Source organism: Salvelinus alpinus, chromosome 6 (genome assembly GCF_045679555.1).
Source record: "Salvelinus alpinus chromosome 6, SLU_Salpinus.1, whole genome shotgun sequence".
In the NCBI taxonomy this organism is placed as follows: Eukaryota; Metazoa; Chordata; class Actinopteri; order Salmoniformes; family Salmonidae; genus Salvelinus; species Salvelinus alpinus.
Window position 1 is genome coordinate 8,827,481 of NC_092091.1, and position 25,842 is coordinate 8,853,322.

The 25,842-nt window shown below is 43.7% G+C and overlaps 2 protein-coding genes across 4 annotated transcripts in view; both read right to left on the minus strand.

The window, feature by feature from the left end:
- Positions 1-40: 40 nt before the first annotated feature.
- On the minus strand, positions 41-15,266 carry LOC139577964 (filaggrin-2-like). Its single transcript, XM_071405085.1, has 6 exons — positions 15,111-15,266; positions 14,500-14,636; positions 13,364-14,324; positions 12,805-12,975; positions 12,459-12,560; positions 41-688 (listed from the first exon to the last, which is right to left on the minus strand). The coding sequence occupies exons 1-6, from the start codon at positions 15,264-15,266 to the stop codon at positions 554-556; spliced, it is 1,662 nt and encodes a 553-aa protein (XP_071261186.1). The 3' UTR covers positions 41-553.
- A 2,463-nt stretch (positions 15,267-17,729) lies between these two features.
- The window catches only part of LOC139578108 (ATP-dependent Clp protease ATP-binding subunit clpX-like, mitochondrial), a 30,483-nt gene continuing 22,370 nt past the window's right edge, over positions 17,730-25,842 (minus strand). For all 3 annotated transcript variants that reach the window (XM_071405321.1, XM_071405322.1, XM_071405324.1), the window contains 3 exons: positions 23,466-23,558; positions 23,111-23,217; positions 17,730-19,868 (listed from right to left, as the gene is read on the minus strand). In XM_071405321.1, coding sequence (XP_071261422.1) covers positions 19,775-19,868; positions 23,111-23,217; positions 23,466-23,558 — 294 coding nt within the window. In that variant the 3' untranslated portion in view covers positions 17,730-19,774. The remainder of the gene's footprint in view (positions 19,869-23,110; positions 23,218-23,465; positions 23,559-25,842) is intronic.

Consider the following 25,842-nt stretch of genomic DNA (forward strand, 5'->3'; position numbering starts at 1 on the left):
TATTATTGTGAATGCAAGTGATAAAGTCATGGCAATGGGGTGAAAATAAATGTTTACTCGCAAATCAATAATCCATCACATATCTTTTAAATAATGAATCTATATTCTGATGGAGTTAAACCCCCTGGCTGTGTTCATAAACGGACTGCCACACACTTGGTTCAAAATGTTCTGCTACGGTGTGCCCTACTGAACATGACCCATTAAAAGGTTACTATATTGCTGCACATTCATCTCCAACTTCTCAGCGGTATAATGGGCTCTATTTAATCTGTATCACTGAAGCATTATTTTCCTATTAAGCCTGTAGCGATCTCCGCTCACGTGGGAACATTGCCCTCAAATTTAGCGATTACGGAATGAATAGAGCCCTCCGTTGTGTCATGAGGCCCTCTCCCTGTGTTTCTCGTGGACAAGTAGAACCTCTTGTAACATTATCTCTGGTATAACAGCCATTAGTTGTGCTGTGTCATGAGATCCTCCAGGGCCCTCTCCCTGTGCTTCTCGTGGACCAGTAGAACCTCTTGTAACATTATCTCTGGTATAACAGCCATTAGTTGTGCTGTGTCATGAGATCCTCCAGGGCCCTCTCCCTGTGGTTCTCGTGGACCAGTAGAACCTCTTTGATGGCACTCTGCTGGAAGCCCATCTCATTGAACTGAGCCAGGAGCTGCAGGAATTCACCAGCCTGGAATAAGAATTCATTATGGAGTGGCATTAAACAATGTAATTAACGTTTGCAAGATTTTGCATTTATGGGCTGATTTCCCCTACCTAGTCTTGGATTAAAAATCATTTAACCTTTAACTAGTCAAGTCAGTTAAGAACAAATTCTTATTCACAATGACGGCCTACCAAAATGCAAAAGGTCCCCTTCGGGGACGGGGGCTGGGATTAAAAATATAGAACAAAACACACATCACAGCAAGGCAGCCACACATGACAACTTGGTACAAACATTATTGGGCACAGACAACAGCACAAAGGGCAAGAAGGTAGAGACAACAATACATCACGTGAAGCAGCGACAACTGTCAGTAAGAGTATCCATGATTGAGATAAAACTATCCAATTTGAGTGTTTGTTGCAGCTCGTTCCAGTCGCTAGCTGCAGCGAACTGAGAGGAGCGACCCAGAGATGTGTGCTTTGGAGACCTTTGACAGAATGTGACTGGCAGAACAGGTGTTGTATGTGGAGGATGAGGTCTGCAGTAGATATCTCAAATAGGGGGGAGTGAGGCCTAAGGTTTTTATAAATAAGCATTAACCAGTGGGTCTTGCGACGGGTATACAGAGATGACCAGTTTACAGAGGAGTATAGGGTGCAGTGATGTGTCCTATAAGGAGCATTGGTGGCAAATCTGATGGCTGAATTGTAAAGAACATCTAGCCGCTCGAGAGCACCCTTACCTGCCGATCTATAAATTATGTATCCGTAATCTAGCATGGGTAGGACGGTCATCTGAATCAGGGTTAGTTTGGCAGCTGGTGTGAAAGAGGAGAGATTACGATAGAGCAGGTATTCTCAAACTGGGGTACGCCAAATAAAAATGTGATTCACATTTATTTTTAAGTGTAAAATAATATTATTTTATTTTTGTACATTTTCAAACAGTCGGGCCTATACGTTTGGGTGAGGTTTTTTTCTCGCCTGAGTAGCCTCGTTTCACCGCCAAAAATTTTATTAAACCAACTAGAGTTGTCAAATACAGGTAGCCTAGTCAAATAATTAACATCCAATCACATTAACCGTTACTCTCTCGCGGGAATTTCACTAACGGTGCGTATGTACCCAAACATAGCTGCTGCTCATTCCATTTACTCGAAAATTGATAAATGGTTAAAAAAAAGTAAGGCCCGCGTCCATAGAGACACATACCAGCTCTACTGGTAGTACTGCTACTAGTACTACACCTGCACCTGTCAACGACAAGTTGTTCTGCTTCCACGAGCATATCCAATGCTAGCATCAGTAATTCTACATTTGTTGTTAGCCCAGCTAGCATGGACACTGACAGTTGTGAATCTGATGCAGCCGGAGAGCTATACTGCCCCCTTACCCGAGAAAGCACTGAACCACAGACAGGGACATTGGACCATCGAAGAGGTGCAAATATGATGAGAACTACATTTATTTGGGGTTCACTTATATTGGGAGCCTTTCCTCAGCCACAGTGTGATATATGTGCAAAAGTACTGTCTCACAACTCAGTGAAACCTTCACTCTTGCGCAGACATTCAGAAAGAAAACATGGCAATTTGAAAAATAATCCACAGGAGTTTTTTGAGCGAGAATTAAGACGACTTTCGTGTAGTAAGACATGTATAAAAGCAACAGATACCATTAATAAAAAGGGGCTAGAAGCATCTTATATGGTGAGCTACCGAGTGGCTAGGACAGGCAAGCCCCATACTATTGTGGAGAACTTAATTCTTCCTGCTACCGCGGATATGGCTGGGACAGTGCTTGGGGGAAAAGGCCCAAAAAACTATAAAGACAATGCCTTCATCAAACAACACTGTTTCACGACACATCAGTGACATGGCAGGAGATGTTGTAGAGCATTTAACACAAAATCCAGGGAGGGGCCAACTGAGTATAAGACTGTATCATCTGCATATAAATGGATGAGAGAGCTTCTTACTGCCTGTGCTATGTTGTTGATGTAAATTGAGAAGAGCGTGGGGCCTAGGATTGAGCCTTGGGGTACTCCCTTGGTGACAGGCAGTGGCGGTGACAGGCAGTGGCTGAGACAGCAGATTTTCAAACTTTATACACTGCACTCTTTGAGAGAGGTAGTTAGCAAACCAGGCCAAAGACCCCTCAGAGACACCAATACTCCTTAACCGGCCCACAAGAATGGAATGGTCTACCGTATCAAAAGCTTTGGCCAAATCAATAAAAATATCAGCACAACATCAATTAGAATCAAGGGCAATGGTGACATGATTGAGGACCTTTAAGGTTGCAGTGACACATCCATAACCTGAGCGGAAACCAGACTGCATACCAGAGAGAATACTATAGACATCAAGATAGCCAGTCAGTTGATTATTGACAAGTTTTTCCAAAACTTTTGATAAACAGGGCAAAATAGATATAGGCCTATAACAGTTAGGATCAGCTTGATCTCCCCTTTAAATAAAGGACGAATCGTGGCTGCCTTCCAAGCAATGGGAACCTCCCCAGAGAGGAGAGACAGGTTAAAAGGTCGGAGATAGGCTTGGCGACGATAGGGGCAGCAGCCTTAAAGAAGATGTTTTTTGGGGTCAAGTTTGAGGAGCTCCTTTAGCCCCTCGGTCTCACGGTCGAACCAAGGGCTGAACTTGTTTTTAATTCAAATTTTCTTTATGGGGGCGTTTTTGGTAACAATACCACTGAAAACATTAAAAAAATAAGGTCCAAGCGTCTTCGACAGAGGGGATCAAGTTGATTCTATACCATTTTACAGAGGCCAGTTCATGAAGGAAGGCTTGCTCATTAAAGTTTTTTAGCAAGTGTCTGACAAATCAGAACAGGTCTTTTCACTGAGCAGCCGTTAGAACACAGGCTGTAAAACAGTGATCACTAAGGTCATTACAGAAAACACCAGACTGATACCTATCAGGATTATTTGTGAGGATAACATCGAGGAGAGTAGCCTTTTCTATTGAAAGTGCTTTTTGTCCAAAGAACAGGCTTAGGCTTCTAGATTCAATCGGATCAAGCGATAGCAGACACCTGCATCATGGATGTTGTGATGTAGGACGTGGAACTATCAAATCGGTTAACAGCTGCTATTGTGTCATTGTCACGAAGCCACACCCGCCCCAGTGTTGGCTATATAAATATTCTCAAATTGAAAAATCATGCATCCTAATCGAGGCGTAGATCACATTTCACATTCCAGTGTTCAAACGTGTAAACAAGGCTGCATGGGATTTCTGTTGAGAACACTACAGTTATTGGCGAGTCGCGAGAGGAGAGGAAGGAGCACGTGCGCACGTCGTGACAACTTTTAACCAGTTGTATGTAGGCTATTTAGATTGTCATTATGGAGACACCTATTTCCAGCCATTTTTCCATAAAACATATTAATACGTTAGAATTGACGCACATCAAGAAATAATGGAGACAGAGCACTGGAAAATGACTTTGGGCGCATTACATAAATAACCTCGGAGGTGGATTAAACTGCATTCTAATGTTGACTTTGCTTAAAGAAAACGGTATCAATCGAAGTGTTTTATGCATGCTCCGTTCTTGGGTTTTGGGGGCTTTCCGATTGGAAATTTTAAATTGAAGTTATGGAACTCCCACACGTGGTTCTTTTTATGGGGAAAGTCCTCAATGAAACTGACATTAAATGTGGAGAATGACACATTTGCCTCCGTTGGCCATCAAGTAGCTTATTCATTTATATGCCATTGTAGGCTACCATTTGATACGTTGAATGTTGAAATGAAGATATCACTGGAGTCATTGCAAATCAATTTGTGTAGCCTACCTTGAGTTGGCAAAACACTTGAATAAATAGCATATAACTTCCGTTTGTTGTTGTAGCCTTGTGTTATTATGCAATAATTAATGACATGTTTAGTTAATTACATTGGAAGTTATCAAACCTTAACCACAATTGCCGATCAATTGTTAGAACCATTAGATCAAAGATAACAGTAGTCAGATTAGGCTACAGGTAAAAACAAATCTAAAAATAATATTTAAAAACAAACACTGGCTGTTGTTGACAAGTTATTCAGTTCATATACATATAATTCATATTTTATTCAGTGATTGAAATTATGACCCCATGTAGCCTATTCCAGCAGGCTATTGGAGAAACAAGCACTTCAATCACCTAGCCTAGCTATTCATGTTGAATAAATGAGTATGTTCATTTGAACTAGGCAAGCTGCTAAATCTTTTCAGTTCACATCTAGCCTACATCTTTGTCTAGAGCCTCTTAAGGATCCGCAGCTTTTTTTCTCCAAATTATCGCCTAAAATGACATACCCAAATCTAACTGCCTGTAGCTCAGGACCTGAAGCAAGGATATGCATATTCTTGATACCATTTGAAAGGAAACACTTTGAAGTTTGGGGAAATGTGAAATTAATGTAGGAGAATATAACACATTAGATCTGGTAAAAGATAATACAAAGAAAAAACATTATTTTTTTTGTTTTTTGTACCATCATCTTTGAAATGTAAGGTAAAGGCCATAATGTATTATTCCAGCCCAGTCACAATTTATATTTTGTCCACTAGATGTCAGCAGTGTATGTGCAAAGTTTTAGACTGATCCAATGAACCATTGCATTTCTGTTCCAGATTTTGTATCAAGACTGCCCAAATGTGCTTAATTGGTTTATTAATACATTTTCAAGTTCATAACTGTGCACTCTCCTCAAACAATAGCATGGTGTTATTTCACTGCAATAGCTACTGTAAACTGGACAGTGCAATTAGATTAACAAGAATTTAAGCTTTCTGCCAATATCAGATATGTCTATGTCCTGGGAAATATTCTTGTTACTTACAACCTCATGCTAATCGCATTAGCCTACGTTAGCTCAACCTTCCAGAGGTCGGGACACCGATCCTGTAGAGGCTAGGCTACTGCAGGCTATCTGAAATTAGATGTAGGCCTATCAGGGGCTATAGGCTACCTGCCTTTATCCAAACAAGCCATGGCAAAATTGAATTACAATCATAAACCCAGATTTTTATCTGTAGCCTATTGAAATAACAAGTCCATCTTGCAAATGGGACATTTATAACGGTTTGTAGTCTTAATATCTGGCACATAATAACAGCACAACTGCCAGAAAATAGCAAACATTTCAGAGATTTTGAAATTATCTGTCCAACTTTCATCACTCAAACTCTGTTGGATATATATATAGTTATGCACATGCGCAAAGGGGATTTATTTACAATTATAAACCTGGTTCGAGGCCTGAATGCTGATTGGTTGAAAGTCGTGGTATATCAGACCATATACCAGTGGTATGACAAAAAATGACTTCTTACTGTTCTAATTACATTGGTAACCAGTTTATAATAGCAATAAGGCACCCCGGGGGTTTGTGGTATATGGCCAATATACCACGGCTAACGGCTGTATCCAGGCACTCCGTGTTGTGTCATGCTTAAGAACAGCCCTTAGCGAAGTGCCTGGATCAATCAATCAATCAAATGTATTTACAAAGCCTGTGGTATATTGTCCATATACCATACCCTTGTGTGCCTCATTGCTTAATCATAGCAGTCAAGTGAGTTAAATCGCCCTCCATTGATGGAAAATGATCTGGCGAGTTTAATATGGGCGAATTATCTTTTCTCATGTCATAGCTCGCAATAATTATTATTTTGAGGATAACCTCATTTTGCTTCTAACGTCGTTACGAGTTACTACGATATTCCTTCTATAATTGGCTCGATAACGTTATGGAAAACAGCTTAATTGTCTAAATATGGCAACTCCTCTCTTGCTGTGAGAAAAAATTGGGCTAGTTTTCAAGCCTTTTGGGCGGGGTTTGAGCCGACAAGAACCAAAGATTTTGCCTCACTACACTGGCTACCAACATGTTTCAAGCAGACCACCATAGTCCCTGTGCCCAAGACACTAAGGTAACCTGCCTAAATGACTACCAACCCGTATCACTCACAGCTGTAGCCATGAAGTGCTTAGAAAGGCTGGTCATTGTTAACATTAACACCATTATCCCAGAAACCCTAGACCCACTCCAATTTGCATACCGCCCCAACAGATCCACAGATGATGCAATCTCTATTGCACTCCACACTGCCCTTTCACACCTGGACAAAAAGAACACCTATGTGAGAATGCTATTCATTGACTACAGCTCAGCGTTCAACACCATAGTGCCCTCAAAGCTCATAACTAAGCTAAGGACCCTGGGACTGAACACCTCCCTCTGCAACTGTATCCTGGACTTCCTGAAGGGCCGCCCCCAGGTGGTAAGGGTAGGTAGCAACACATCTGCCGCTCTGATCCTCAACATGGGGGCCCCTCTGGGGGGCGGGCTCAGTCCCCTCCTGTACTCCCTGTTCACTCATGACTGCACGGCCAGGCACGGCCAGACTCCAACACCATCATTAAGTTTGCCGATGACACAACAGTGGTAGGCCTGATCACCAACAACGACGAGACAGCATTAAATGAGGAGGTCAGAGACCTGGCCATGTGGTGCCAGGACAACAACCTCTCCCTCAACGTGATCAAGACTAAGGAGATGATTGTGGACTACAGGAAAAGGAGGACCGAGCACATCCCCATTCTCATCAACGGGGCTGTAAGTGGAGCAGGTTGAGAGCTTCAAGTTCCTTGGTGTCCACATCACCAACAAACTAACATGGTCCAAGCACACAAAGACAGTCGTAAATGACTAAACCTATTCCCCCTCAGGAGACTGAAAATATTTGGCATGGGTACTCAGATCCTCAAAAGGTTCTACAGCTGCACCAAGGCACTACAGAGGGTAGTGCGAACGGCCCAGTACATCACTGGGGCCAAACTTCCTGCCATCCCGGACCTCTATACCAGGCGGTGTCAGAGGAAGGCCCTACAAATTGTCATAGACTCCAGCTCCCTAGTCATAGACTGTTCTCTCTGCTACCGCACGGCAAGCTGTACCAGAGCGCCAAGTCTAGGTCCAAGAGGCTTCTAAACAGCTTCTACCCACAAGCCATAAGACTCCTGAACATCTAATCAAATGGCTACCCAGACTATTTGCATTGCCCCCTCCTCTTTTATGCTGCTGCTACTCTCTGGTATTATCTATGCAAAAGTGACTTTAATATCTCTACCTACATGTATATATTACCGCAATTACCTCGACTAACCGGTGCCCCCACACATTGACTCTGTACACCGGTACCCCCTTTATATAGCCACGGCAAGGCACTGGAGTGACGAACCACCCTTGTTGTATCTGCCTGGCCAGCTCCCCTCTCTCCACTGGGATTCTCTACCTCTGACCCTATTACGGGGGTTGAGTCACTGGCTTACTAGTGCTCTTCCATGCCGTCCCTAGGAGGGGTGTGTCACGTCCTGCCAGGCTTTTTTTCACTATACTCCACTTGAGTGGGTCGAGTCACTGACGTGATCTTCCTGTCTGGTTCTGCGCCCCCTCAGGCTTGTGCGGTGGAGGAGATCTTCGTGGGCTATACTCAGCCTTGTCTCAGGGTAGTAAGTTGATGGTCTGTTGATATCTCTCTAGTGGTGTGGGGGATGTGCTTGTCAAAGTGGGTGGGGTTATATCTTGCCTGGTTGGCCCTGTCCGGGGGTAACGTCGGACAGGGCCACAGTTTCCCCCAACCCCCGTCTCAGCCTCCAGTATCTATGCTGCAATAATCTATGTGGGGGGGGGGGCTAGGGTCAGTCTGTCATATCTGGTGAAATTCTCCTGTTTTCTCTGGTGTCCTGTATGACTCCTGGCTGTCCCCAATCTACCTGGTCGTGCTGCTGATCCAGTTTCTGCTATTTTGCCTGTGGCTATCCTGACTGAACCCTGACCTGTCCCCCCCCCCCCTCTCTCTACCACACCTGCTGTCTCGACCTCTGAATGCTTGGCTATGAAAAGCCAACTGACATTTACTCCTGAGGTGCTGACCTGTTGCACCCTCTACAACCACTGTGATTATTATTTGACCCTGCTAGTCATCTATGAAGTTTTGAACATCTTGAAGAATGATCTGGCCTTAATGGCCATGTACTCTTATAATCTCCACCTGGCACAGCGAGAAGAGGACTGGCCACCCCTCAGAGGCTTGTTCCTCTCTAGGTTTCTTCCTAGGTTCCTGCCTTTCTAGAGAGTTTTTCCAAGCCACCATGCTTCTACATCTGTATTGCTTTCTGTTTGGGGTTTTAGGCTGGGTTTCTGTATAATCACTTTGTGACATCTGCTGATGTAAAAAGGGCTTTATAAATTCATTTGATTTGATTTGTTGTGGATGTTTGCTAAAGTGGATCTGATTGTCTAGGTCCAGAAGGCTTCTTAACACCTTGAAGTTCCTTGGTGTCCACATCACCAACAAACTATCGTGGTCCAAGCACACTACGACAGTCGTGAAGAGGGCACGACAAAGCCTATTCCCCCTCAGGAGACTGAAAAGATTTGTCATGGGTCCTCAGATCCTCAAAAAAATTATACAGCTGCACCATCGAGAGCATCCTGACTGGTTGTATCACTGCCTGGTATGGCAACTGCTCGGCCTCCGACCGCAAGGCACTACAGAGGGTAGTGCGAACGGTCCAGTACATCACTGGGGCCAAGCTTCCTGCCATCCAGGACCTCTATACCAGGTGGTGTCAGAGGAAGGAGTCATAGACTGTTCTCTCTGCTACAGCACGGCAAATGGTACCGGAGCGCCAAGTCTAGGTCCAAAAGGCTTCTACCCCCAAGCCATAAGACTGCTGAACAGCTAATTAAAGGGATACCCAAACCCCTCTTTTACACTGCTGCTACTCACTGTTTATTATGTATGCATAGTCACTTTAACTCTACCTACATGTACATATTACCTCAATTACCTCGAATAACCTGTGCCCCCGCACATTGACTCTGTACCAGTACACCCTGTATATAGCCTCGCTATTGCTATTTTACTGCTGCTGTTTAATTATTTGTTACTTTTATTTTCAATTTTTTTTACTTAACACTTATTTTTTCTTAAAACTTCTTAAATCATTGTTGGTTAAGGGCTTGTAAAGTACACATTTCACTGTAAGGTGTTGTACTCAGCGCACGTGACAAAATACAATTTGATTTGATTGAATTAAGCCCTATTTCAATCCACATCGACGAAGTCCAGCTCTACGGCCTGATGGAAATGTAAAGGCAGTGTTCCCGCATTAGCGGAGACCTCATTCAAGGTAAACGCTGCGTTCAAGGTAAACGCTGCGTTCAAGGTAAACGCTGCGTTCAAGGTAAACGCTGCGTTCAAGGTAAACGCTGCTTATGTCGGCGCGCAATCGGAAAATGACCTTTACATTTCTATCATGGAATCTGTAATGCTTCAGCTTGAATAGGTGGGTCGGAAAGTAGCCTATTGGGGCGGCAAGTAGCCTAGTGGTTAGAGCGTTGGACTAGTAACCGAAAGGCTGCAAGAACGAATCCCCCGAGCTGACAAGGTAAAAATCTGTCATTCTGCCCCTGAACAAGGCAGTTAACCCACTGTTTCTAGGCCGTCATTGAAAATAAGAATGTGTTCTTTATTTAACTAGGCAAGTCAGTTAAGGTAAAATACATTTAAAAAAATATATAGAGCCCTTCGTCTGTGTCCGGGAAACCTGACCCAATACTTTCACAGCAAGATATTGCAGTTGCTTTGATATTATGGAGTGATATTAGCAGAAACAGAAATGGAATTCAAATTCAATAATTTAGAATATGTAGAATCCTTTAGAATATGTATTGAGAAGCTCGCCTTGCTCTACGTATTGAGAAGCTCGCCTTGCTCTACGTATTGAGAAGCTCGCCTTGCTCTACGTATTGAAAAGCTCGCCTTGCTCTACGTATTGAGAAGCTCGCCTTGCTCTACGTATTGAGACGCTCACCTTGCTCTATGTATTGAGAAGCTCACCTTGCTCTACGTATTGAGAAGCTCTATGTATTGAGAAGCTCACCTTGCTCTGCGTATTGAGAAGCTCACCTTGCTCTACGTATTGAGAAGCTCTACGTATTGAGAAGCTCTACATATTGAGAAGCTATACGTATTGAGAAGCTCACCTTGCTCTATGTATTGAGAAGCTCTACATATTGAGAAGCTCTACGTATTGAGAAGCTCTACGTATTGAGAAGCTCTATGTATTGAGAAGCGCACCTTGCTCTATGTATTGCGAAGCTCTATGTATTGAGAAGCTCTACATATTGAGAAGCTCTACGTATTGAGAAGCTCTACGTATTGAGAAGCTCTACATATTGAGAAGCTCTACGTATTGAGAAGCTCTACGTATTGAGAAGCTCTATGTATTGAGAAGCGCACCTTGCTCTATGTATTGCGAAGCTCTATGTATTGAGAAGCTCTACATATTGAGAAGCTCTACGTATTGAGAAGCTCTACGTATTGAGAAGCTCTATGTATTGAGAAGCTCACCTTGCTCTATGTATTGCGAAGCTCTACACATTGAGAAGCTCTACATATTGAGAAGCTCTACGTATTGAGAAGCTCTATGTATTGAGAAGCGCACCTTGCTCTATGTATTGCGAAGCTCTATGTATCGAGAAGCTCTACATATTGAGAAGCTCTACGTATTGAGAAGCTCTACGTATTGAGAAGCTCTATGTATTGAGAAGCTCACCTTGCTCTACATATTGAGAAGCTCTACATATTGAGAAGCTCTACGTATTGAGAAGCTCTACGTATTGAGAAGCTCTACACATTGAGAAGCTCTACATATTGAGAAGCTCTACATATTGAGAAGCTCTACGTATTGAGAAGCTCTACGTATTGAGAAGCTCTACGTATTGAGAAGCTCACCTTGCTCTATGTATTGCGAAGCTCTACACATTGAGAAGCTCTACATATTGAGAAGCTCTACATATTGGGAAGCTCTACGTATTGGGAAGCTCTACGTATTGAGAAGCTCTACGTATTGAGAAGCTCTACGTATTGAGAAGCTCTACGTATTGAGAAACTCTATGTATTGAGAAGCTCTACGTATTGAGAAGCTCTACGTATTGAGAAACTCTACGTATTGAGAAGCTCTACGTATTGAGAAGCTCTACACATTGAGAAGCTCTACATACTGAGAAGCTCTACGTATTGAGAAACTCTATGTATTGAGAAGCGCACCTTGCTCTATGTATTGCGAAGCTCTATGTATCGAGAAGCTCTACATATTGAGAAGCTCTACGTATTGAGAAGCTCTACGTATTGAGAAGCTCTATGTATTGAGAAGCTCACCTTGCTCTATGTATTGCGAAGCTCTATGTATCGAGAAGCTCTACATATTGAGAAGCTCTACACATTGAGAAGCTCTACATATTGAGAAGCTCTACGTATTGAGAAGCTCTACGTATTGAGAAGCTCTACACATTGAGAAGCTCTACATATTGAGAAGCTCTACATATTGAGAAGCTCTACGTATTGAGAAGCTCTACGTATTGAGAAGCTCTACGTATTGAGAAGCTCACCTTGCTCTATGTATTGCGAAGCTCTACACATTGAGAAGCTCTACATATTGAGAAGCTCTACATATTGGGAAGCTCTACGTATTGGGAAGCTCTACGTATTGAGAAGCTCTACGTATTGAGAAGCTCTACGTATTGAGAAGCTCTACGTATTGAGAAACTCTATGTATTGAGAAGCTCTACGTATTGAGAAGCTCTACGTATTGAGAAACTCTACGTATTGAGAAGCTCTACGTATTGAGAAACTCTACGTATTGAGAAGCTCTACGTATTGAGAAGCTCTACGTATTGAGAAGCTCTACGTATTGAGAAGCTCACCTTGCTCTCACAGTTCTGGAACATCTCCATGGCCTCCTCCACCTGAGCCTCTTCGTAGCCCAGCGCACACAGACGGTCACTGGCAACCAGGTAACTCAGGATCTGTGGGGAAAAACAGGACCATAGAGGTGAATATGACAAAAGGGGTGAACAAGTACAATATAAAAACATGGTCTCCATAAATCTATTTAGATCTCTGGGTTAAGTGTCTTTCTGAAGGGCAATAGGTAGGTGGCACCGCCAATATTTTTTCCTGTCAGCCCTGGAATTCAACCATCTGATTACTCTCTGACCTCAAGACTGCCACTGGGGTTGTCATGTCACAGGATGGGTAAGTCAAACCTACCTGTTGCGGGCTGCGGCGGCCAGTCTTCTGCAGAGCCAGGATGGCAGTGTGTAGAGGGTAGCCCTGCTCAGTGATGGCCTCCAGTAGCTCTCTCTCTTCCTGACTTAGGGCCGTCAGCAACTCTGCAGATGTGTCACAGCCAATGCCGTGTGAGCTACGTGGACGCAGAGCCTAAAAGGAAGAATAGTGACAGGCTAGAGTAAGATTAAGTAGCCTGGGTTGGGTTGTAGTTTACTTCCTGAATTGACCCCAAAAACTCTCACACTTGTCTTTCCATAATAGCACTGACTGATGTTAACTACTATATTGAGGGAAAAAAGTACTTACTATAACTTGTGATATGTTACACGTATGTTGATAACCAACTAAGTTGATCTGGATAAGAACGTCTGCTAAAATGTAAAATGTAGCCCAAAGTGTAATTGAAATGGAATTGATCCCCTAATACAACCGTATAAGGTGTCTGTCCAGTCTATCACAGAGCAGAGGAGTGTCATGTTTTGACATAACAACAACACTAGCCACACAGACACAGACCTGGGAACAAGGCTATACTTACAGTCTGCCTGTTGTTCTTGATTTCAGGGCCAGCTGAAGAGGGTCGTTGTGGCTGCTGTGGAGTCGCAGAGTTTTTCCTTCCCGTTGACCACAAAGAGTGCTGCCTCTTTCTGCTATAGTGCCTCTGGCCACCATGGCACTGGGGACTGCTGGCCTGACCATGGCACTGGGAACTGCTGGCATGGCCATGGCACTGGGGACTGCTGGCATGGCCATGGCACTGAGGGCTACCAGCCCGCACAAAAGACTCTTCCAGGCCAGAGGACGATGACGCCTGCTGCTGGCTTCTGAAATCCTTCCTGCAGGGCCTCTGATCGCCATGGCACTGGGCACTGCTGGCCTGACCATGGCAAAGTGGGCTGATGGTACGCCCCTGCTCCTGCTTGAGCCCAGTGAATGACACTTGCCTCCTGCAGTCCAGGGCGGAGGAAGAGTTGGACCTCCTGTTGCGACCCTGGTAACCTCGGCCTCCAGTGGAAGGCTGGTTAGAGTGGTGATGAACCGAGTTGGAGCCTGAAGATCCAAGATGGTGGTCTTTGACTCTGGATAGTGGGTGTTTTGGTGCAGAGCTTTGCGACCGTGGCCGTTCACCACCAGTGGAAGGCAGGTTAGAGTGGTGATGAGCCGAGGAAGAGCCTGAAGATCCAAGATGGTGGTCTTTGACTCTGGATAATGGGTGTTTTGGTGCAGAGCTTTGCAGCCGAGGCCGTTCACCACCGTGATAGGCTCCACGGTGTGTCTTTGAGTCTGAGGCGTTATCTTCAGTGGAGGAGCCCTCGTCGTCTTCTGAGTAGCCAGCTTCGTCTTCCGAGTCCGAGACCATTAACTTGATTTTGCGGTGGCTATGCTGGCAGCGGCGAAGGGGGTGGGGTTGAGGGTGGTGGTTAAGGTGACGTGTGTCCACAGAGCTTAGGCTGTGGCTCCTTGGTCGGAGGGCAGAGCCCCGCAGATTACTGTTCCCCCTTAAATCAAATCAAACTTTATTTAAAGTGCATTTAAAACTACAACACACTTTACAGTAAAACGATACAATTAAGACAGCACAAACAAATCTGGGACCCAGGCTAAATTCATGTGATTAACATACATTTCATTATTTTAGACAATAGAAGAGTTAAAAGAAGAACATAAAAACACCTGCTGGCCGAGCGACTCTCCTGGGGACTGGAGAACATGAGCCAGTACGGAGGACAAGATGGGGACGAGGCATCCCTGGGTCGGTAGCATCCTCCATGGAGCGCAGACATCACCCAGTTCTCTAAGGTGAACTCATACTGAAGAAGAACACTTTTTTTGTCCATTGTCAGTTTAAGTGTCTTGCTCAAAAGGTACAACGGCAGGAGATTTTAAAATAGGCTACCTAGAATCCCACCAAATATTATTTTTTGGGACTCGGCAATCGAACGCTACGCTTCAGTTGCTGGCCCAACTATAATATTTTTATTTTATTTATTTAACTAGGCAACTCAAGTAAGAACAAATTGTTATTTACAATGACGGCCTACCCCAGCAAAACCCTAACCCGGACGACACTGGGCCAATTGTGAGCCGCCTTATGGGACTCCCAATTACGGCCGGTTGTGATACAGCCTGGAATCGAACCAGGGTCTGTAATGACGCCTCTAGCACTGAGATGCAGTGCCTTAGACCGCTGCGCCACTCGGGAGCCCCGAGCCCCAATATCTAGGGTACCTGCCAGCATTATCACAAAACAATATCACATAGCCTGCCATAGCCATGTAACTAACCTCAGTGTCTTGTAGGATCTGGAGGCGGTCTGGTATGGTGAACTCTGGGGCCGTAACCAGCTCTCTCTCTCCTCCCAGGGGCCCCAGCTCCTGTAATGGCCCCAGTGGTAGTGGCCCCAGAGGGCTCTTAAAGGGAACCTCCTCTAGACTGGTCATCCTGTCTGTATACCCAGAACAAGAAAACCCCCACACACACACAGCATAGGGCAAAGCTAGAGTAGTACTCTATTCCTTGGTGAAATTAATTGAAATAGCTAATTCTGTCAGGTGAATGTTATGATGACAGTGAAGGCAGCTGTGTCATATCTACAAACATGAACGGATCACAATCGATATTAATAGATGGCAGTTATCTTAATTTATTGATCACACACGCACATTCTTTGCATTTTTCACAGGCAGTACTCACTCACCTCCCCTTTTGAGAAGTGTCCTCTCACCAGTCCACCGTGTGTGTGAAGTGTTGACAGGACAGGTGTACGCTGAATGACTTATATCTGGATGAATAGCCTAAGTATCAACACACAAGCTAATTCTCTTAATCACTTATAAGCCCCTGCCTTGTCTGACATCATCAGATGTGCTGTTGTTGACACCACATTACTAATAACTACCCGTGGATTTTTTTTTTTTTTTTATTTATCCGTTATTTTACCAGGTAAGTTGACTGAGAACACGTTCTCATTTGCAGCAACGACCTGGGGAATAGTTACAGGGGAGAGGAGGGGGATGAATGAGCCAATTGTAAACTGGGGATTATTATTAGGTGGAACCCATGAAGGGCAAGGGAAATGGGGATACCTAGTCAGTTGTACACCTGAATGTATTCAACTGAAATGTGTCTTCCGCATTTAACCCAACCCCTCTGAATCAGAGAGGTGTGTGTGGGGTGGGGGGGGGGGGGGCTGCCTTTAATGATGTACAGGGCATTCGGAAAGTATCAAGACTCCTTCCCTTTTTACACATTTTGTTACGTTGCAGCCTTATTCTGAAATGGATTCAATTGTTATTTCCCCCCCTCACCAATCTACACACAATACCCCATAATGACAAAGCAAATGCAGGTTTAGATTTTTTTTTTTAATTGCTAATTTATAAAAAAAAATATATATAATTACATTTACATAAGTATTCAGACCCTTTTGGAGTGGAACCCAGGATGTATATCTATGGTGGTTTATTTTCCAGGGAAGGGTTACACAAGATCTCGTTGGTAACTATTCTTATTTAACCAGCCTGGTAACAGTATGTGTGCATTATGTGACATTTGAGAGATTTTTTCAACATTTACTGGAAGTCAACATAGTTTAAAAGGGATTTTATTTCCTTCTCAGCAGAACACCATTTTCACACTATAGGCCGGTTTCCTGTAAACTCCATTTAACATGCTGTTTAGTCTAGAACTAAATGGCAAGTCTGGGGAAACCAACCCCATCGACTTATGCAACCTCCAGTTCTTGGCAATGTCTTCCTGGAAAGTAACAGGGAGTCCGAGGGAAGGAGAGGATTAGAGAAATGCTGATGTGTTGAGAAACAGGAACGTGTTGTACAAAACACTTTCAACACAGAGATTACACATGAGCTGCTTATGAGCTACATGACCAGTTCTGCTCTCTAATGTGGAGGTAAACGATGGTAGTCATGGGGCCCCTCAGTGGTGCCATAGCGATGGTAGTCATGGTACTACATGGCCAGTTCTGCTCTCTAACGTGGAGGTAAACGATGGTAGTCATGGGGCCCCTCAGTGGTGCCATAGCGATGGTAGTCATGGTACTACATGGCCAGTTCTGCTCTCTAACGTGGAGGTAAACGATGGTAGTCATGGTGCCCCTCAGTGGTGCCATAGCGATGGTAGTCATGGTACTACATGGCCAGTTCTGCTCTCTAACGTGGAGGTAGAGCGATGGTTGTCATGTTGCCCCTCAGTGGTGCCATAGCGATGGTAGTCATGGTGCCATAGCGATGGTAGTCATGGTACTACATGGCCAGTTCTGCTCTCTAACGTGGAGGTAGAGCGATGGTAGTCATGGTGCCCCTCAGTGGTGCCATAGCGATGGTAGTCATGGTACTACATGGCCAGTTCTGCTCTCTAACGTAGAGGTAGAGCGATGGTAGTCATGGGGCCTCTCAGTGGTGCCATAGCGATGGTAGTCATGGTACTACATGGCCAGTTCTGCTCTCTAACGTGGAGGTAGAGCGATGGTTGTCATGTTGCCCCTCAGTGGTGCCATAGCGATGGTAGTCATGGTGCCATAGCGATGGTAGTCATGGTACTACATGGCCAGTTCTGCTCTCTAACGTGGAGGTAGAGCGATGGTAGTCATGGTGCCCCTCAGTGGTGCCATAGCGATGGTAGTCATGGTACTACATGGCCAGTTCTGCTCTCTAACGTAGAGGTAGAGCGATGGTAGTCATGGGGCCTCTCAGTGGTGCCATAGCGATGGTAGTCATGGTACTACATGGCCAGTTCTGCTCTCTAACGTGGAGGTAGAGCGATGGTTGTCATGGTGCCCCTCAGTGGTGTCACATAGCATTACAAATGGAGTTTGAACAAAACAACAAAGAAGCTTTGACACAATCTACATTGAGAGTGTTAAAAACATGTAAGACAACAAATCATTCTGTACAGAGATACACATTTTATTTATAATATTTAAACAATCACATCAATAAATTGAGATTTTACATGTTATTATGATTGACCGTTGAGAAGAGAAGCATAAAAAGGAACACAAACAGTTGTATTATGATGATGATTGTATTATAACAGCCTTACATGACATAGAACAGCCATGGTTCAGTGTGGATAGAAATAGTTAAAAGGCTTAATTGAGGAAGAAGTGCCTAGTGATGGGATTGAGGGACCATTTTAGTAAGACAACGTACTGGAGAATTACTACAGGTGAGGTGTGGCGGTTGTGAAGCTTGACCCAGCCAGAGCAAAGTAAAACATACAGAAAGAATATCAGAGTAAGAATGTTGAATCTATGATCAGTTTATCCTTTATAGAACATAATGAATACAATTACATGGACCGGGTAGCACCTGATCCTAGGTCAGCAACTCTGAAACCTTATTGAAAATCAAGCCCCTTTGCCTTGCTTGATATCGATCTAACAGTTTGTAACCCTGTGAGGTTAGAGAGAGCTGACAGATTCATTCCCTAGAGAGCGGGTTTCTAGAAGGGGGGGGGGGGGGGTACAACACTACAGAAATAAACATTTTCAACGTTTAAAACAACAACAAAAAGCCACTACTACGATCAAACGGTCAGCGTCTGAAAAAGCAGCCTATTCCTTAATTAGTGCAGTATTTTTAACCAGAGGTCCTGGTCGAATAGGGTGCCATCTTGGACGCACCTCCGCTCTGTTGAGTGTGCCGGAGTAGGGTGTAGTACGCTATGTTTTCCCTAACGACAGGTGTGTTGCTGTGATACAAATGGATTCTAAACTCAGCACTGAAGCCCAGTTATGTTCATTACGAATTCCGTTAAAATAGTAGATAGGAGGAAATATGGAGTTAAATTACTGCCAGAAAAGGTTTTGGCACCAATTTAACTCCATAGAAAAACATCACAATAATGATGTGCTCATTATGGAATATCATACATCTAGGAGACCAGGGTTCAAATACTACTTGAAATCATCTCAAATACTTTAGCTGGGCTCAATTGAACTAACAGCATATTACCAAAAGTACAAATCCCGCCCACCTGGCGGAGTGTTTTCTCTAAGCAGGCCAGAGAAAACACTCCAAAGTATGTATATATGTATGTATGTATGCATGTATGTATATATATGTATGTATTTATGTATATATGTATGCATGCATGTATGTATGTATGTATGTATGCATGTATATATATGTATGTATTTATGTATGCATGCATGCATGTATGTATGTATGTATGCATGTATATATATATATGAACAATTTCAAATAGTATTTAAACCCCGGTCTGCTGGTGACAGTCAGGGCATTAGTTGTATATTGATGTTATAACCATATCTACATACTACCTCAATCAGCCTGACTAACCAGTGTCTGTATGTAGCCTTGATACTTTTATAGCCTTCCTACTGTATATAGCTGTAAGGTCTACACCTGTTGTATTCAGCGCACGTGACAAATAAACTTTGATTTGATAGTAAAACGGAACATTCCTAGCCCTGGTTAAGTCTTCAAGTGTACAATATGATCCCAGTCATGTTATATTTGTTTCCATTGTCATTTCAAATCTGTCATCACCACAACACAAGAGGAGAGAAAACACAAAAATCACCTATTTAAATCAGTTTTTAAAGAATAAAAATTACACTACCTACCCCAACTATTTTTTAAATATATACACTATAGCAGGTACATCTTAATTTTCTAACTTAAAGAATTAGCCTACTGTCCAATTCACAGGACCAAAAAAAAGGTACTCCAATCCGTGTTGTTCATTATGAAAACACTTCCTCAGAGAAAGGGTTTTATGGTGTGGTTTTAGTAGTGGTCTACAGAGCCTGACGGAGGTCTGTTTAGATGACTCAAGGGGCTGGAATTCCAGGAACCTACAGTTGGCTTCCAAATATTCTAGAAGGTGTTCTAATGATTGTAGATGTAACAGTTGTTGAAATGAGTGACTGGATGGGGGGAGGGAGGGGGCGGGGGGGGTCCGATCAGTTGTTAGCTGCTGCGTCCACCTGTCTGGGCCAGTTCTCCTCTTCAAGACCAGAGTCATAGTCCTCCTCTGCTGCCTCCTTCGCTGGAGCTCTGGAAATATATTTACATCACATTTTAGTCATTTAGGAGACGCTCTTAGTTTTAGTTATGCAGAGACAGAGAGACAGAGAGAACGAGGTAGGGTTAGTTATGCAGAGAGAGAGAGAGACAGAGAGAACGAGGTAGGGTTAGTTATGCAGAGAGAGAGAGAGACAGAGAGAACGAGGTAGGGTTAGTTATGCAGAGAGAGAGAGAGACAGAGAGAACGAGGTAGGGTTAGTTATGCAGAGAGAGACAGCGAGAACGAGGTAGGGTTAGTTATGCAGAGAGAGAGAGACAGAGAGAACGAGGTAGGGTTAGTTATGCAGAGAGAGAGAACGAGGTAGGGTTAGTTATGCAGAGAGAGAGAGACAGAGAGAACGAGGTAGGGTTAGTTATGCAGAGAGAGACAGCGAGAACGAGGTAGGGTTAGTTATGCAGAGAGAGAGAGAGAGAGAGAACGAGGTAGGGTTAGGGTTAGTTATGCAGAGAGAGAGAGAACGAGGTAGGGTTAGTTATGCAGAGAGAGAGACAGAGAGAACGAGGTAGGGTTAGTTATGCAGAGAGAGAGAGACAGAGAGAACGAGGTAGGGTTAGTTATGCAGAGAGAGAGAGAGACAGCGAGAACGAGGTAGGGTTAGTTATGCAGAGAGAGAGAGAGACAGAGAAAACGAGGTAGGGTTAGTTATGCAGAGAGAGAGAGACAGAGAGAACGAGGTAGGGTTAGTTATGCAGAGAGAGAGAGACAGAGAGAACGAGGTAGGGTTAGTTATGCAGAGAGAGAGAGACAGAGAGAACGAGGTAGGGTTAGTTATGCAGAGAAAGAGAGAGACAGAGAGAACGAGGTAGGGTTAGTTATGCAGAGAAAGAGAGAGACAGAGAGAACGAGGTAGGGTTAGTTATGCAGAGAGAGAGACAGAGAACACGAGGTAGGGTTAGTTATGCAGAGAGAGAGACAGAGAGAACGAGGTAGGGTTAGTTATGCAGAGAGAGAGAGAGACAGAGAGAACGAGGTAGGGTTAGTTATGCAGAGAGAGAGAGAGACAGAGAGAACGAGGTAGGGTTAGTTATGCAGAGAGAGAGAGAGACAGAGAGAACGAGGTAGGGTTAGTTATGCAGAGAAAGAGAGAGAGAGAGAACGAGGTAGGGTTAGTTATGCAGAGAGAGAGAGAGACAGAGAGAACGAGGTAGGGTTAGTTATGCAGAGAGAGAGAGAGAGAGAGAACGAGGTAGGGTTAGTTATGCAGAGAGAGAGAGAGACAGAGAGAACGAGGTAGGGTTAGTTATGCAGAGAAAGAGAGAGAGAGAGAGAGAGAGAACGAGGTAGGGTTAGTTATGCAGAGAGAGAGAGAGACAGAGAGAACGAGGTAGGGTTAGTTATGCAGAGAAAGAGAGGGTCAGTATTAGTGGCAGGGTTAGTTATGCAGAGAAAGAGAGACAGAGAGAACGAGGTAGGGTTAGTTATGCAGAGAAAGAGAGACAGAGAGAACGAGGTAGGGAGTGTTATGCAGAGAGAGAGAGAGACAGAGAGAACGAGGTAGGGTTAGTTATGCAGAGAGAGAGAGAGACAGAGAGAACGAGGTAGGGTTAGTTATGCAGAGAGAGAGAGAGAGAGACAGAGAGAACGAGGTAGTGTTAGTTATGCAGAGAGAGAGAGAGAGAGACAGAGAGAACGAGGTAGTGTTAGTTATGCAGAGAAAGAGAGAACGAGGTAGGGTTAGTTATGCAGAGAAAGAGAGAACGAGGTAGGGTTAGTTATGCAGAGAGAGAGAGAGACAGAGAGAACGAGGTAGGGTTAGTTATGCAGAGAAAGAGAGGGTCAGTATTAGTGGCAGGGTTAGTTATGCAGAGAAAGAGAGACAGAGAGAACGAGGTAGGGTTAGTTATGCAGAGAAAGAGAGACAGAGAGAACGAGGTAGGGTTAGTTATGCAGAGAGAGAGAGACAGAGAGAACGAGGTAGGGTTAGTTATGCAGAGAGAGAGAGAGACAGAGAGAACGAGGTAGGGTTAGTTATGCAGAGAGAGAGAGAGACAGAGAGAACGAGGTAGGGTTAGTTATGCAGAGAGAGAGAGAGACAGAGAGAACGAGGTAGGGTTAGTTATGCAGAGAGAGAGAGAGACAGAGAGAACGAGGTAGGGTTAGTTATGCAGAGAAAGAGAGAACGAGGTAGGGTTAGTTATGCAGAGAAAGAGAGAGACAGAGAGAACGAGGTAGGGTTAGTTATGCAGAGAAAGAGAGAGAGACAGAGAGAACGAGGTAGTGTTAGTTATGCAGAGAAAGAGAGAACGAGGTAGGGTTAGTTATGCAGAGAAAGAGAGAACGAGGTAGGGTTAGTTATGCAGAGAAAGAGAGAGGGTCAGTATTAGTGGCAGGGTTAGTTATGCAGAGAGAGAGAGAACGAGGTAGGGTTAGTTATGCAGAGAGAGAGAGAACGAGGTAGGGTTAGTTATGCAGAGAGAGAGAGGGTCAGTATTAGTGGTAGGGTTAGTTATGCAGAGAGAGAGAGGGTCAGTATTAGTGGCAGGGTTAGTTATGCAGAGAGAGAGAGGGTCAGTATTAGTGGCAGGGTTAGTTATGCAGAGAGAGAGAGGGTCAGTATTAGTGGCAGGGTTAGTTATGCAGAGAGAGAGAGGGTCAGTATTAGTGGCAGGGTTAGTTATTTGGTCCTGTGTAGCTCAGTTGGTAGAGCATGGTGCTTGCAACACCAGGGTTGTGGGTTTGATTCCCACGAGGGGACCAGTATGAAAATGTATGAACTCACTACTGTGAGTCGCTCTGGATAAGTGTTAGTTAGTGGTAGAGGAGCCGAGGTAGGATTTGATGAGATGCGTTTTCACTTGGGCACATTACACAGGAACATGACACGGGAACACGACACGGGAACACGACACGGGAACACGACACGGGAACACGACACGGGAACACGACACGGGAACACGACACGGGAACACGACACGGGAACACGACACGGGAACACGACACGGGAACACGACGTCAGGGTTCTGTTCTTAATATACCTCTGACATGATGACACCAACAGGTAGGACCTGCCTGACTGATGGGGTTGATGTTTACCTCTTCTTTCACCAGGCGAGTCAGTGAACAAGTCATTGTTATTTCCAATGACGGCCTGTCCCCCCCCCCCCCCCCCCTACGTTCTTTAGCGTAAAGTGTGTTTCTCTTCTTTTTCAGCCTAACACAAAAAAAAACACTTGCCATTGTATAACAATGAACCAAACAGGTGCTGACTAACCTGACGTATTGTGGTTCTGACTTGCCCAGGACGACGTCCTTGGTTAACTCCACAGCCACGATGTCTGAACATGGCACCTCGAACATGGGCTCCAGAAGGAGCTTCTCCTGTGTTAAAAAAAAAGAGAGACATTTCACACAGCAAACTGAAACTGAAACAGGACATGGAAATAATTAATTTAACCTTCATTACATCGTCACAGAAATCACTCACCATAATAGAAATATCAGTTGTATTTATCATCATCAATTGAAGCCATTGTGTGTATATTGTGACTGCTGATAAAAGACTCAAATACCCAACTTATAGGAATTGAGCACATTGTTATTGTGCATCATTTTCTGTACGGACTGACCATGATGGACCTCAGGCCACGGGCTCCAGTCTTTCTCTCCAGAGCCAGTCTGGCGATGGCTCTCAGAGCATCTGTCGTTACATTCAGTTCACACTGAAACACAATGACAGAGAGAGGAACACACTGGAGGTTAAAACAGGAACCGAGACACAGGAAGAGTGAATGTGATATGCACATCCAAAGACCCCCCCAAAAAAATATATGTTTTATTGTCACATACACTGGATAGGTGCAATGAAATGTGTTGTTTTACAGCGTCAGCCATAGTTGTACGGCGCCCCTGGAGCAAATTAGGTTTAAGTGCCTTGCTCAAGGGTGAATCGGCTAATTTTTCACCTTGTCAGCTTGGGTATTCGAACCAGAGACCTTTCAGTTACTGGTCCAATGCTCTAATCACTAGGATACCTGCCACACTAGACTAAACATGACAAAAACACATCCTTGATATTGACAATATTATCTGTGTGTTTGCTAAGTAGCCAGCAGTTCTTGTATGTGAGCTGTAGGTAGCCAGTAGATTCTCAGCAGGGCAGATGTGGTTCCAGCCCCGAGAAAGAAGGCCTTTCCTTCCTCATCGTGTCCATGCTGAACAGGGCCTGCTGCTGCTGCTACTACCACCTTTTATTACTACTACAGTGGTTCTTCCTGTAAAAGTTGCGCCATACTACAGCACACCTTGCGGGCTGCCGCAGAATTCTATGGCACGTTATTTAATTGTCAGCCATTGTTGCCGTTAGTGCTAGTTTGACCACCAGAGGGCATCTTTGAGAAGCATTTTACTTTTTGTAATATTGGCTGGACTAGAGAATTTAAAACCTTTTTTAGTAAGAACATAGTATATGGGATTGATTTAAAAATTTAGCTTAATTAATTTGATTAATATTATGGTGTTTCTATTCCAAGAAAAACAAAACCCTCAGGGTTTCCGAAATATGGCGCTGTACAACGTGACCGTTTCCACACTCCAATTGTAGGCTAACCAATACCCAAACGGAGATTCAGTGAAAATAACAATCTCATTGATTTAACACATATGATTAGTACATAATAAATTCAGTGACAATAAGATAATAATTTATCTGATTACGCTCATAAAACCACTGTCTCTAATTAAATTATTATTTTTGTTTATTTCTCTGTGCGTTGATTGGTGGGGAAAAACAAGTCTACGTAGCCTACTGTAGTCCACTACTTTTTTTTAATGTCAACATTCGTTCAGAACAATTAGCTTGATAGCAAGAGAACAAAAAGTATCAAGAAAAAAGGCGGATAATGAAAATCGAAGTTTCAGAGAAGAATGTATTGAGAGACATGCGTTCATCTCTCCATCTTTTCCCAATGCCAAGCCAGTGTGTCTTATTTGCAATAAAAATATTGCTGTTTGCAAACAATTAAAATCTCAGACTAATTATGAATCTAAGCATAGAACTTCAGTGGCCGCCCCATATAGAGGCTTCGACGCAGAAACATTGACTCGTTAACTGCAAGCTGCACACACCGCTTTTTTTGCGGACATATTCCGTAACTTAAACGGGTTAAATCTGCAGTTACAAGGAAGAGGGAAAACAGTCGTGGACATGGTGGAAAGGCCTTTACTAGGAAGCTGGAGTTGTTGGATTTGGACTTGTCCTCTGAAAGGCTACTGCACTTCAGCACACTGAAGAAACGACAGGCAGAGGGACCTGCATTGTCACAGAGGTGATGGAACATTCCATCAAGCAGCTGAGGGACAACTTCTCCACCAGATTTGAAGACTACAGCATGCCCAAGGATATCATTGTGTTTGTATGTGATCCTTTCACAGTCCGCCCAGGTAGGGAATTCTCCTCCCTTGCTAAGAAAACGATACCCTCGGTGGATGATTCTTTTAAAATATATTTTTAAAATATAACCTTTATTTTAAAAAATGCTGCCAGCTGTCCATCACTACTGTAAATAAAAACAGAATATCTAAAGGGGCTTTTATATAATTATAATGCAGGGTTAATAATAATAATACATTATCCTCCTTCCAAAAGAACACGGACACAGACACAAATACTGACGCTCCAAATACTCAACTAGTCTAAAGAAGGCTAGTTTTAATGCTTCTTTAAAATCAGTACAACAGTTTTTAGCTGTGCTAACATAATTGCAAAAAAAAAAAAGGGGTTTCTAATAATCAATTAGCCTTTTAAAAATGATAAACTTGGATTAACTAACACAACGTGCCATTGGAACACAGGAGTGATGGTTGCTGATAATTGGCTTCTGTACGCCTATGTAGATCTTCCATTTAAAAAAAAATAAAAAATTTATCAGCTGTTTCCAGCTACAATAGTCATTTACAGCATTAACAATGTCTACACTGTATTTCTGATTAATTTGCTGTTATTTT

Bases quoted from the DNA above. Each gene is read 5' to 3' on its own strand.
- LOC139577964 (XM_071405085.1), bottom strand. From the start codon at position 15,266: ATGACCAGTCTAGAGGAGGTTCCCTTTAAGAGCCCTCTGGGGCCACTA. The intron at 12,976-13,363 runs GTAAGTATAGCC...TCTTCCTTTTAG, and splicing joins TCAAGAACAACAGGCAGACT to GCTCTGCGTCCACGTAGCTC. The intron at 689-12,458 runs GTGAGCTTCTCA...TTCTTATTCCAG, and splicing joins TCCAGAACTGTGAGAGCAAG to GCTGGTGAATTCCTGCAGCT.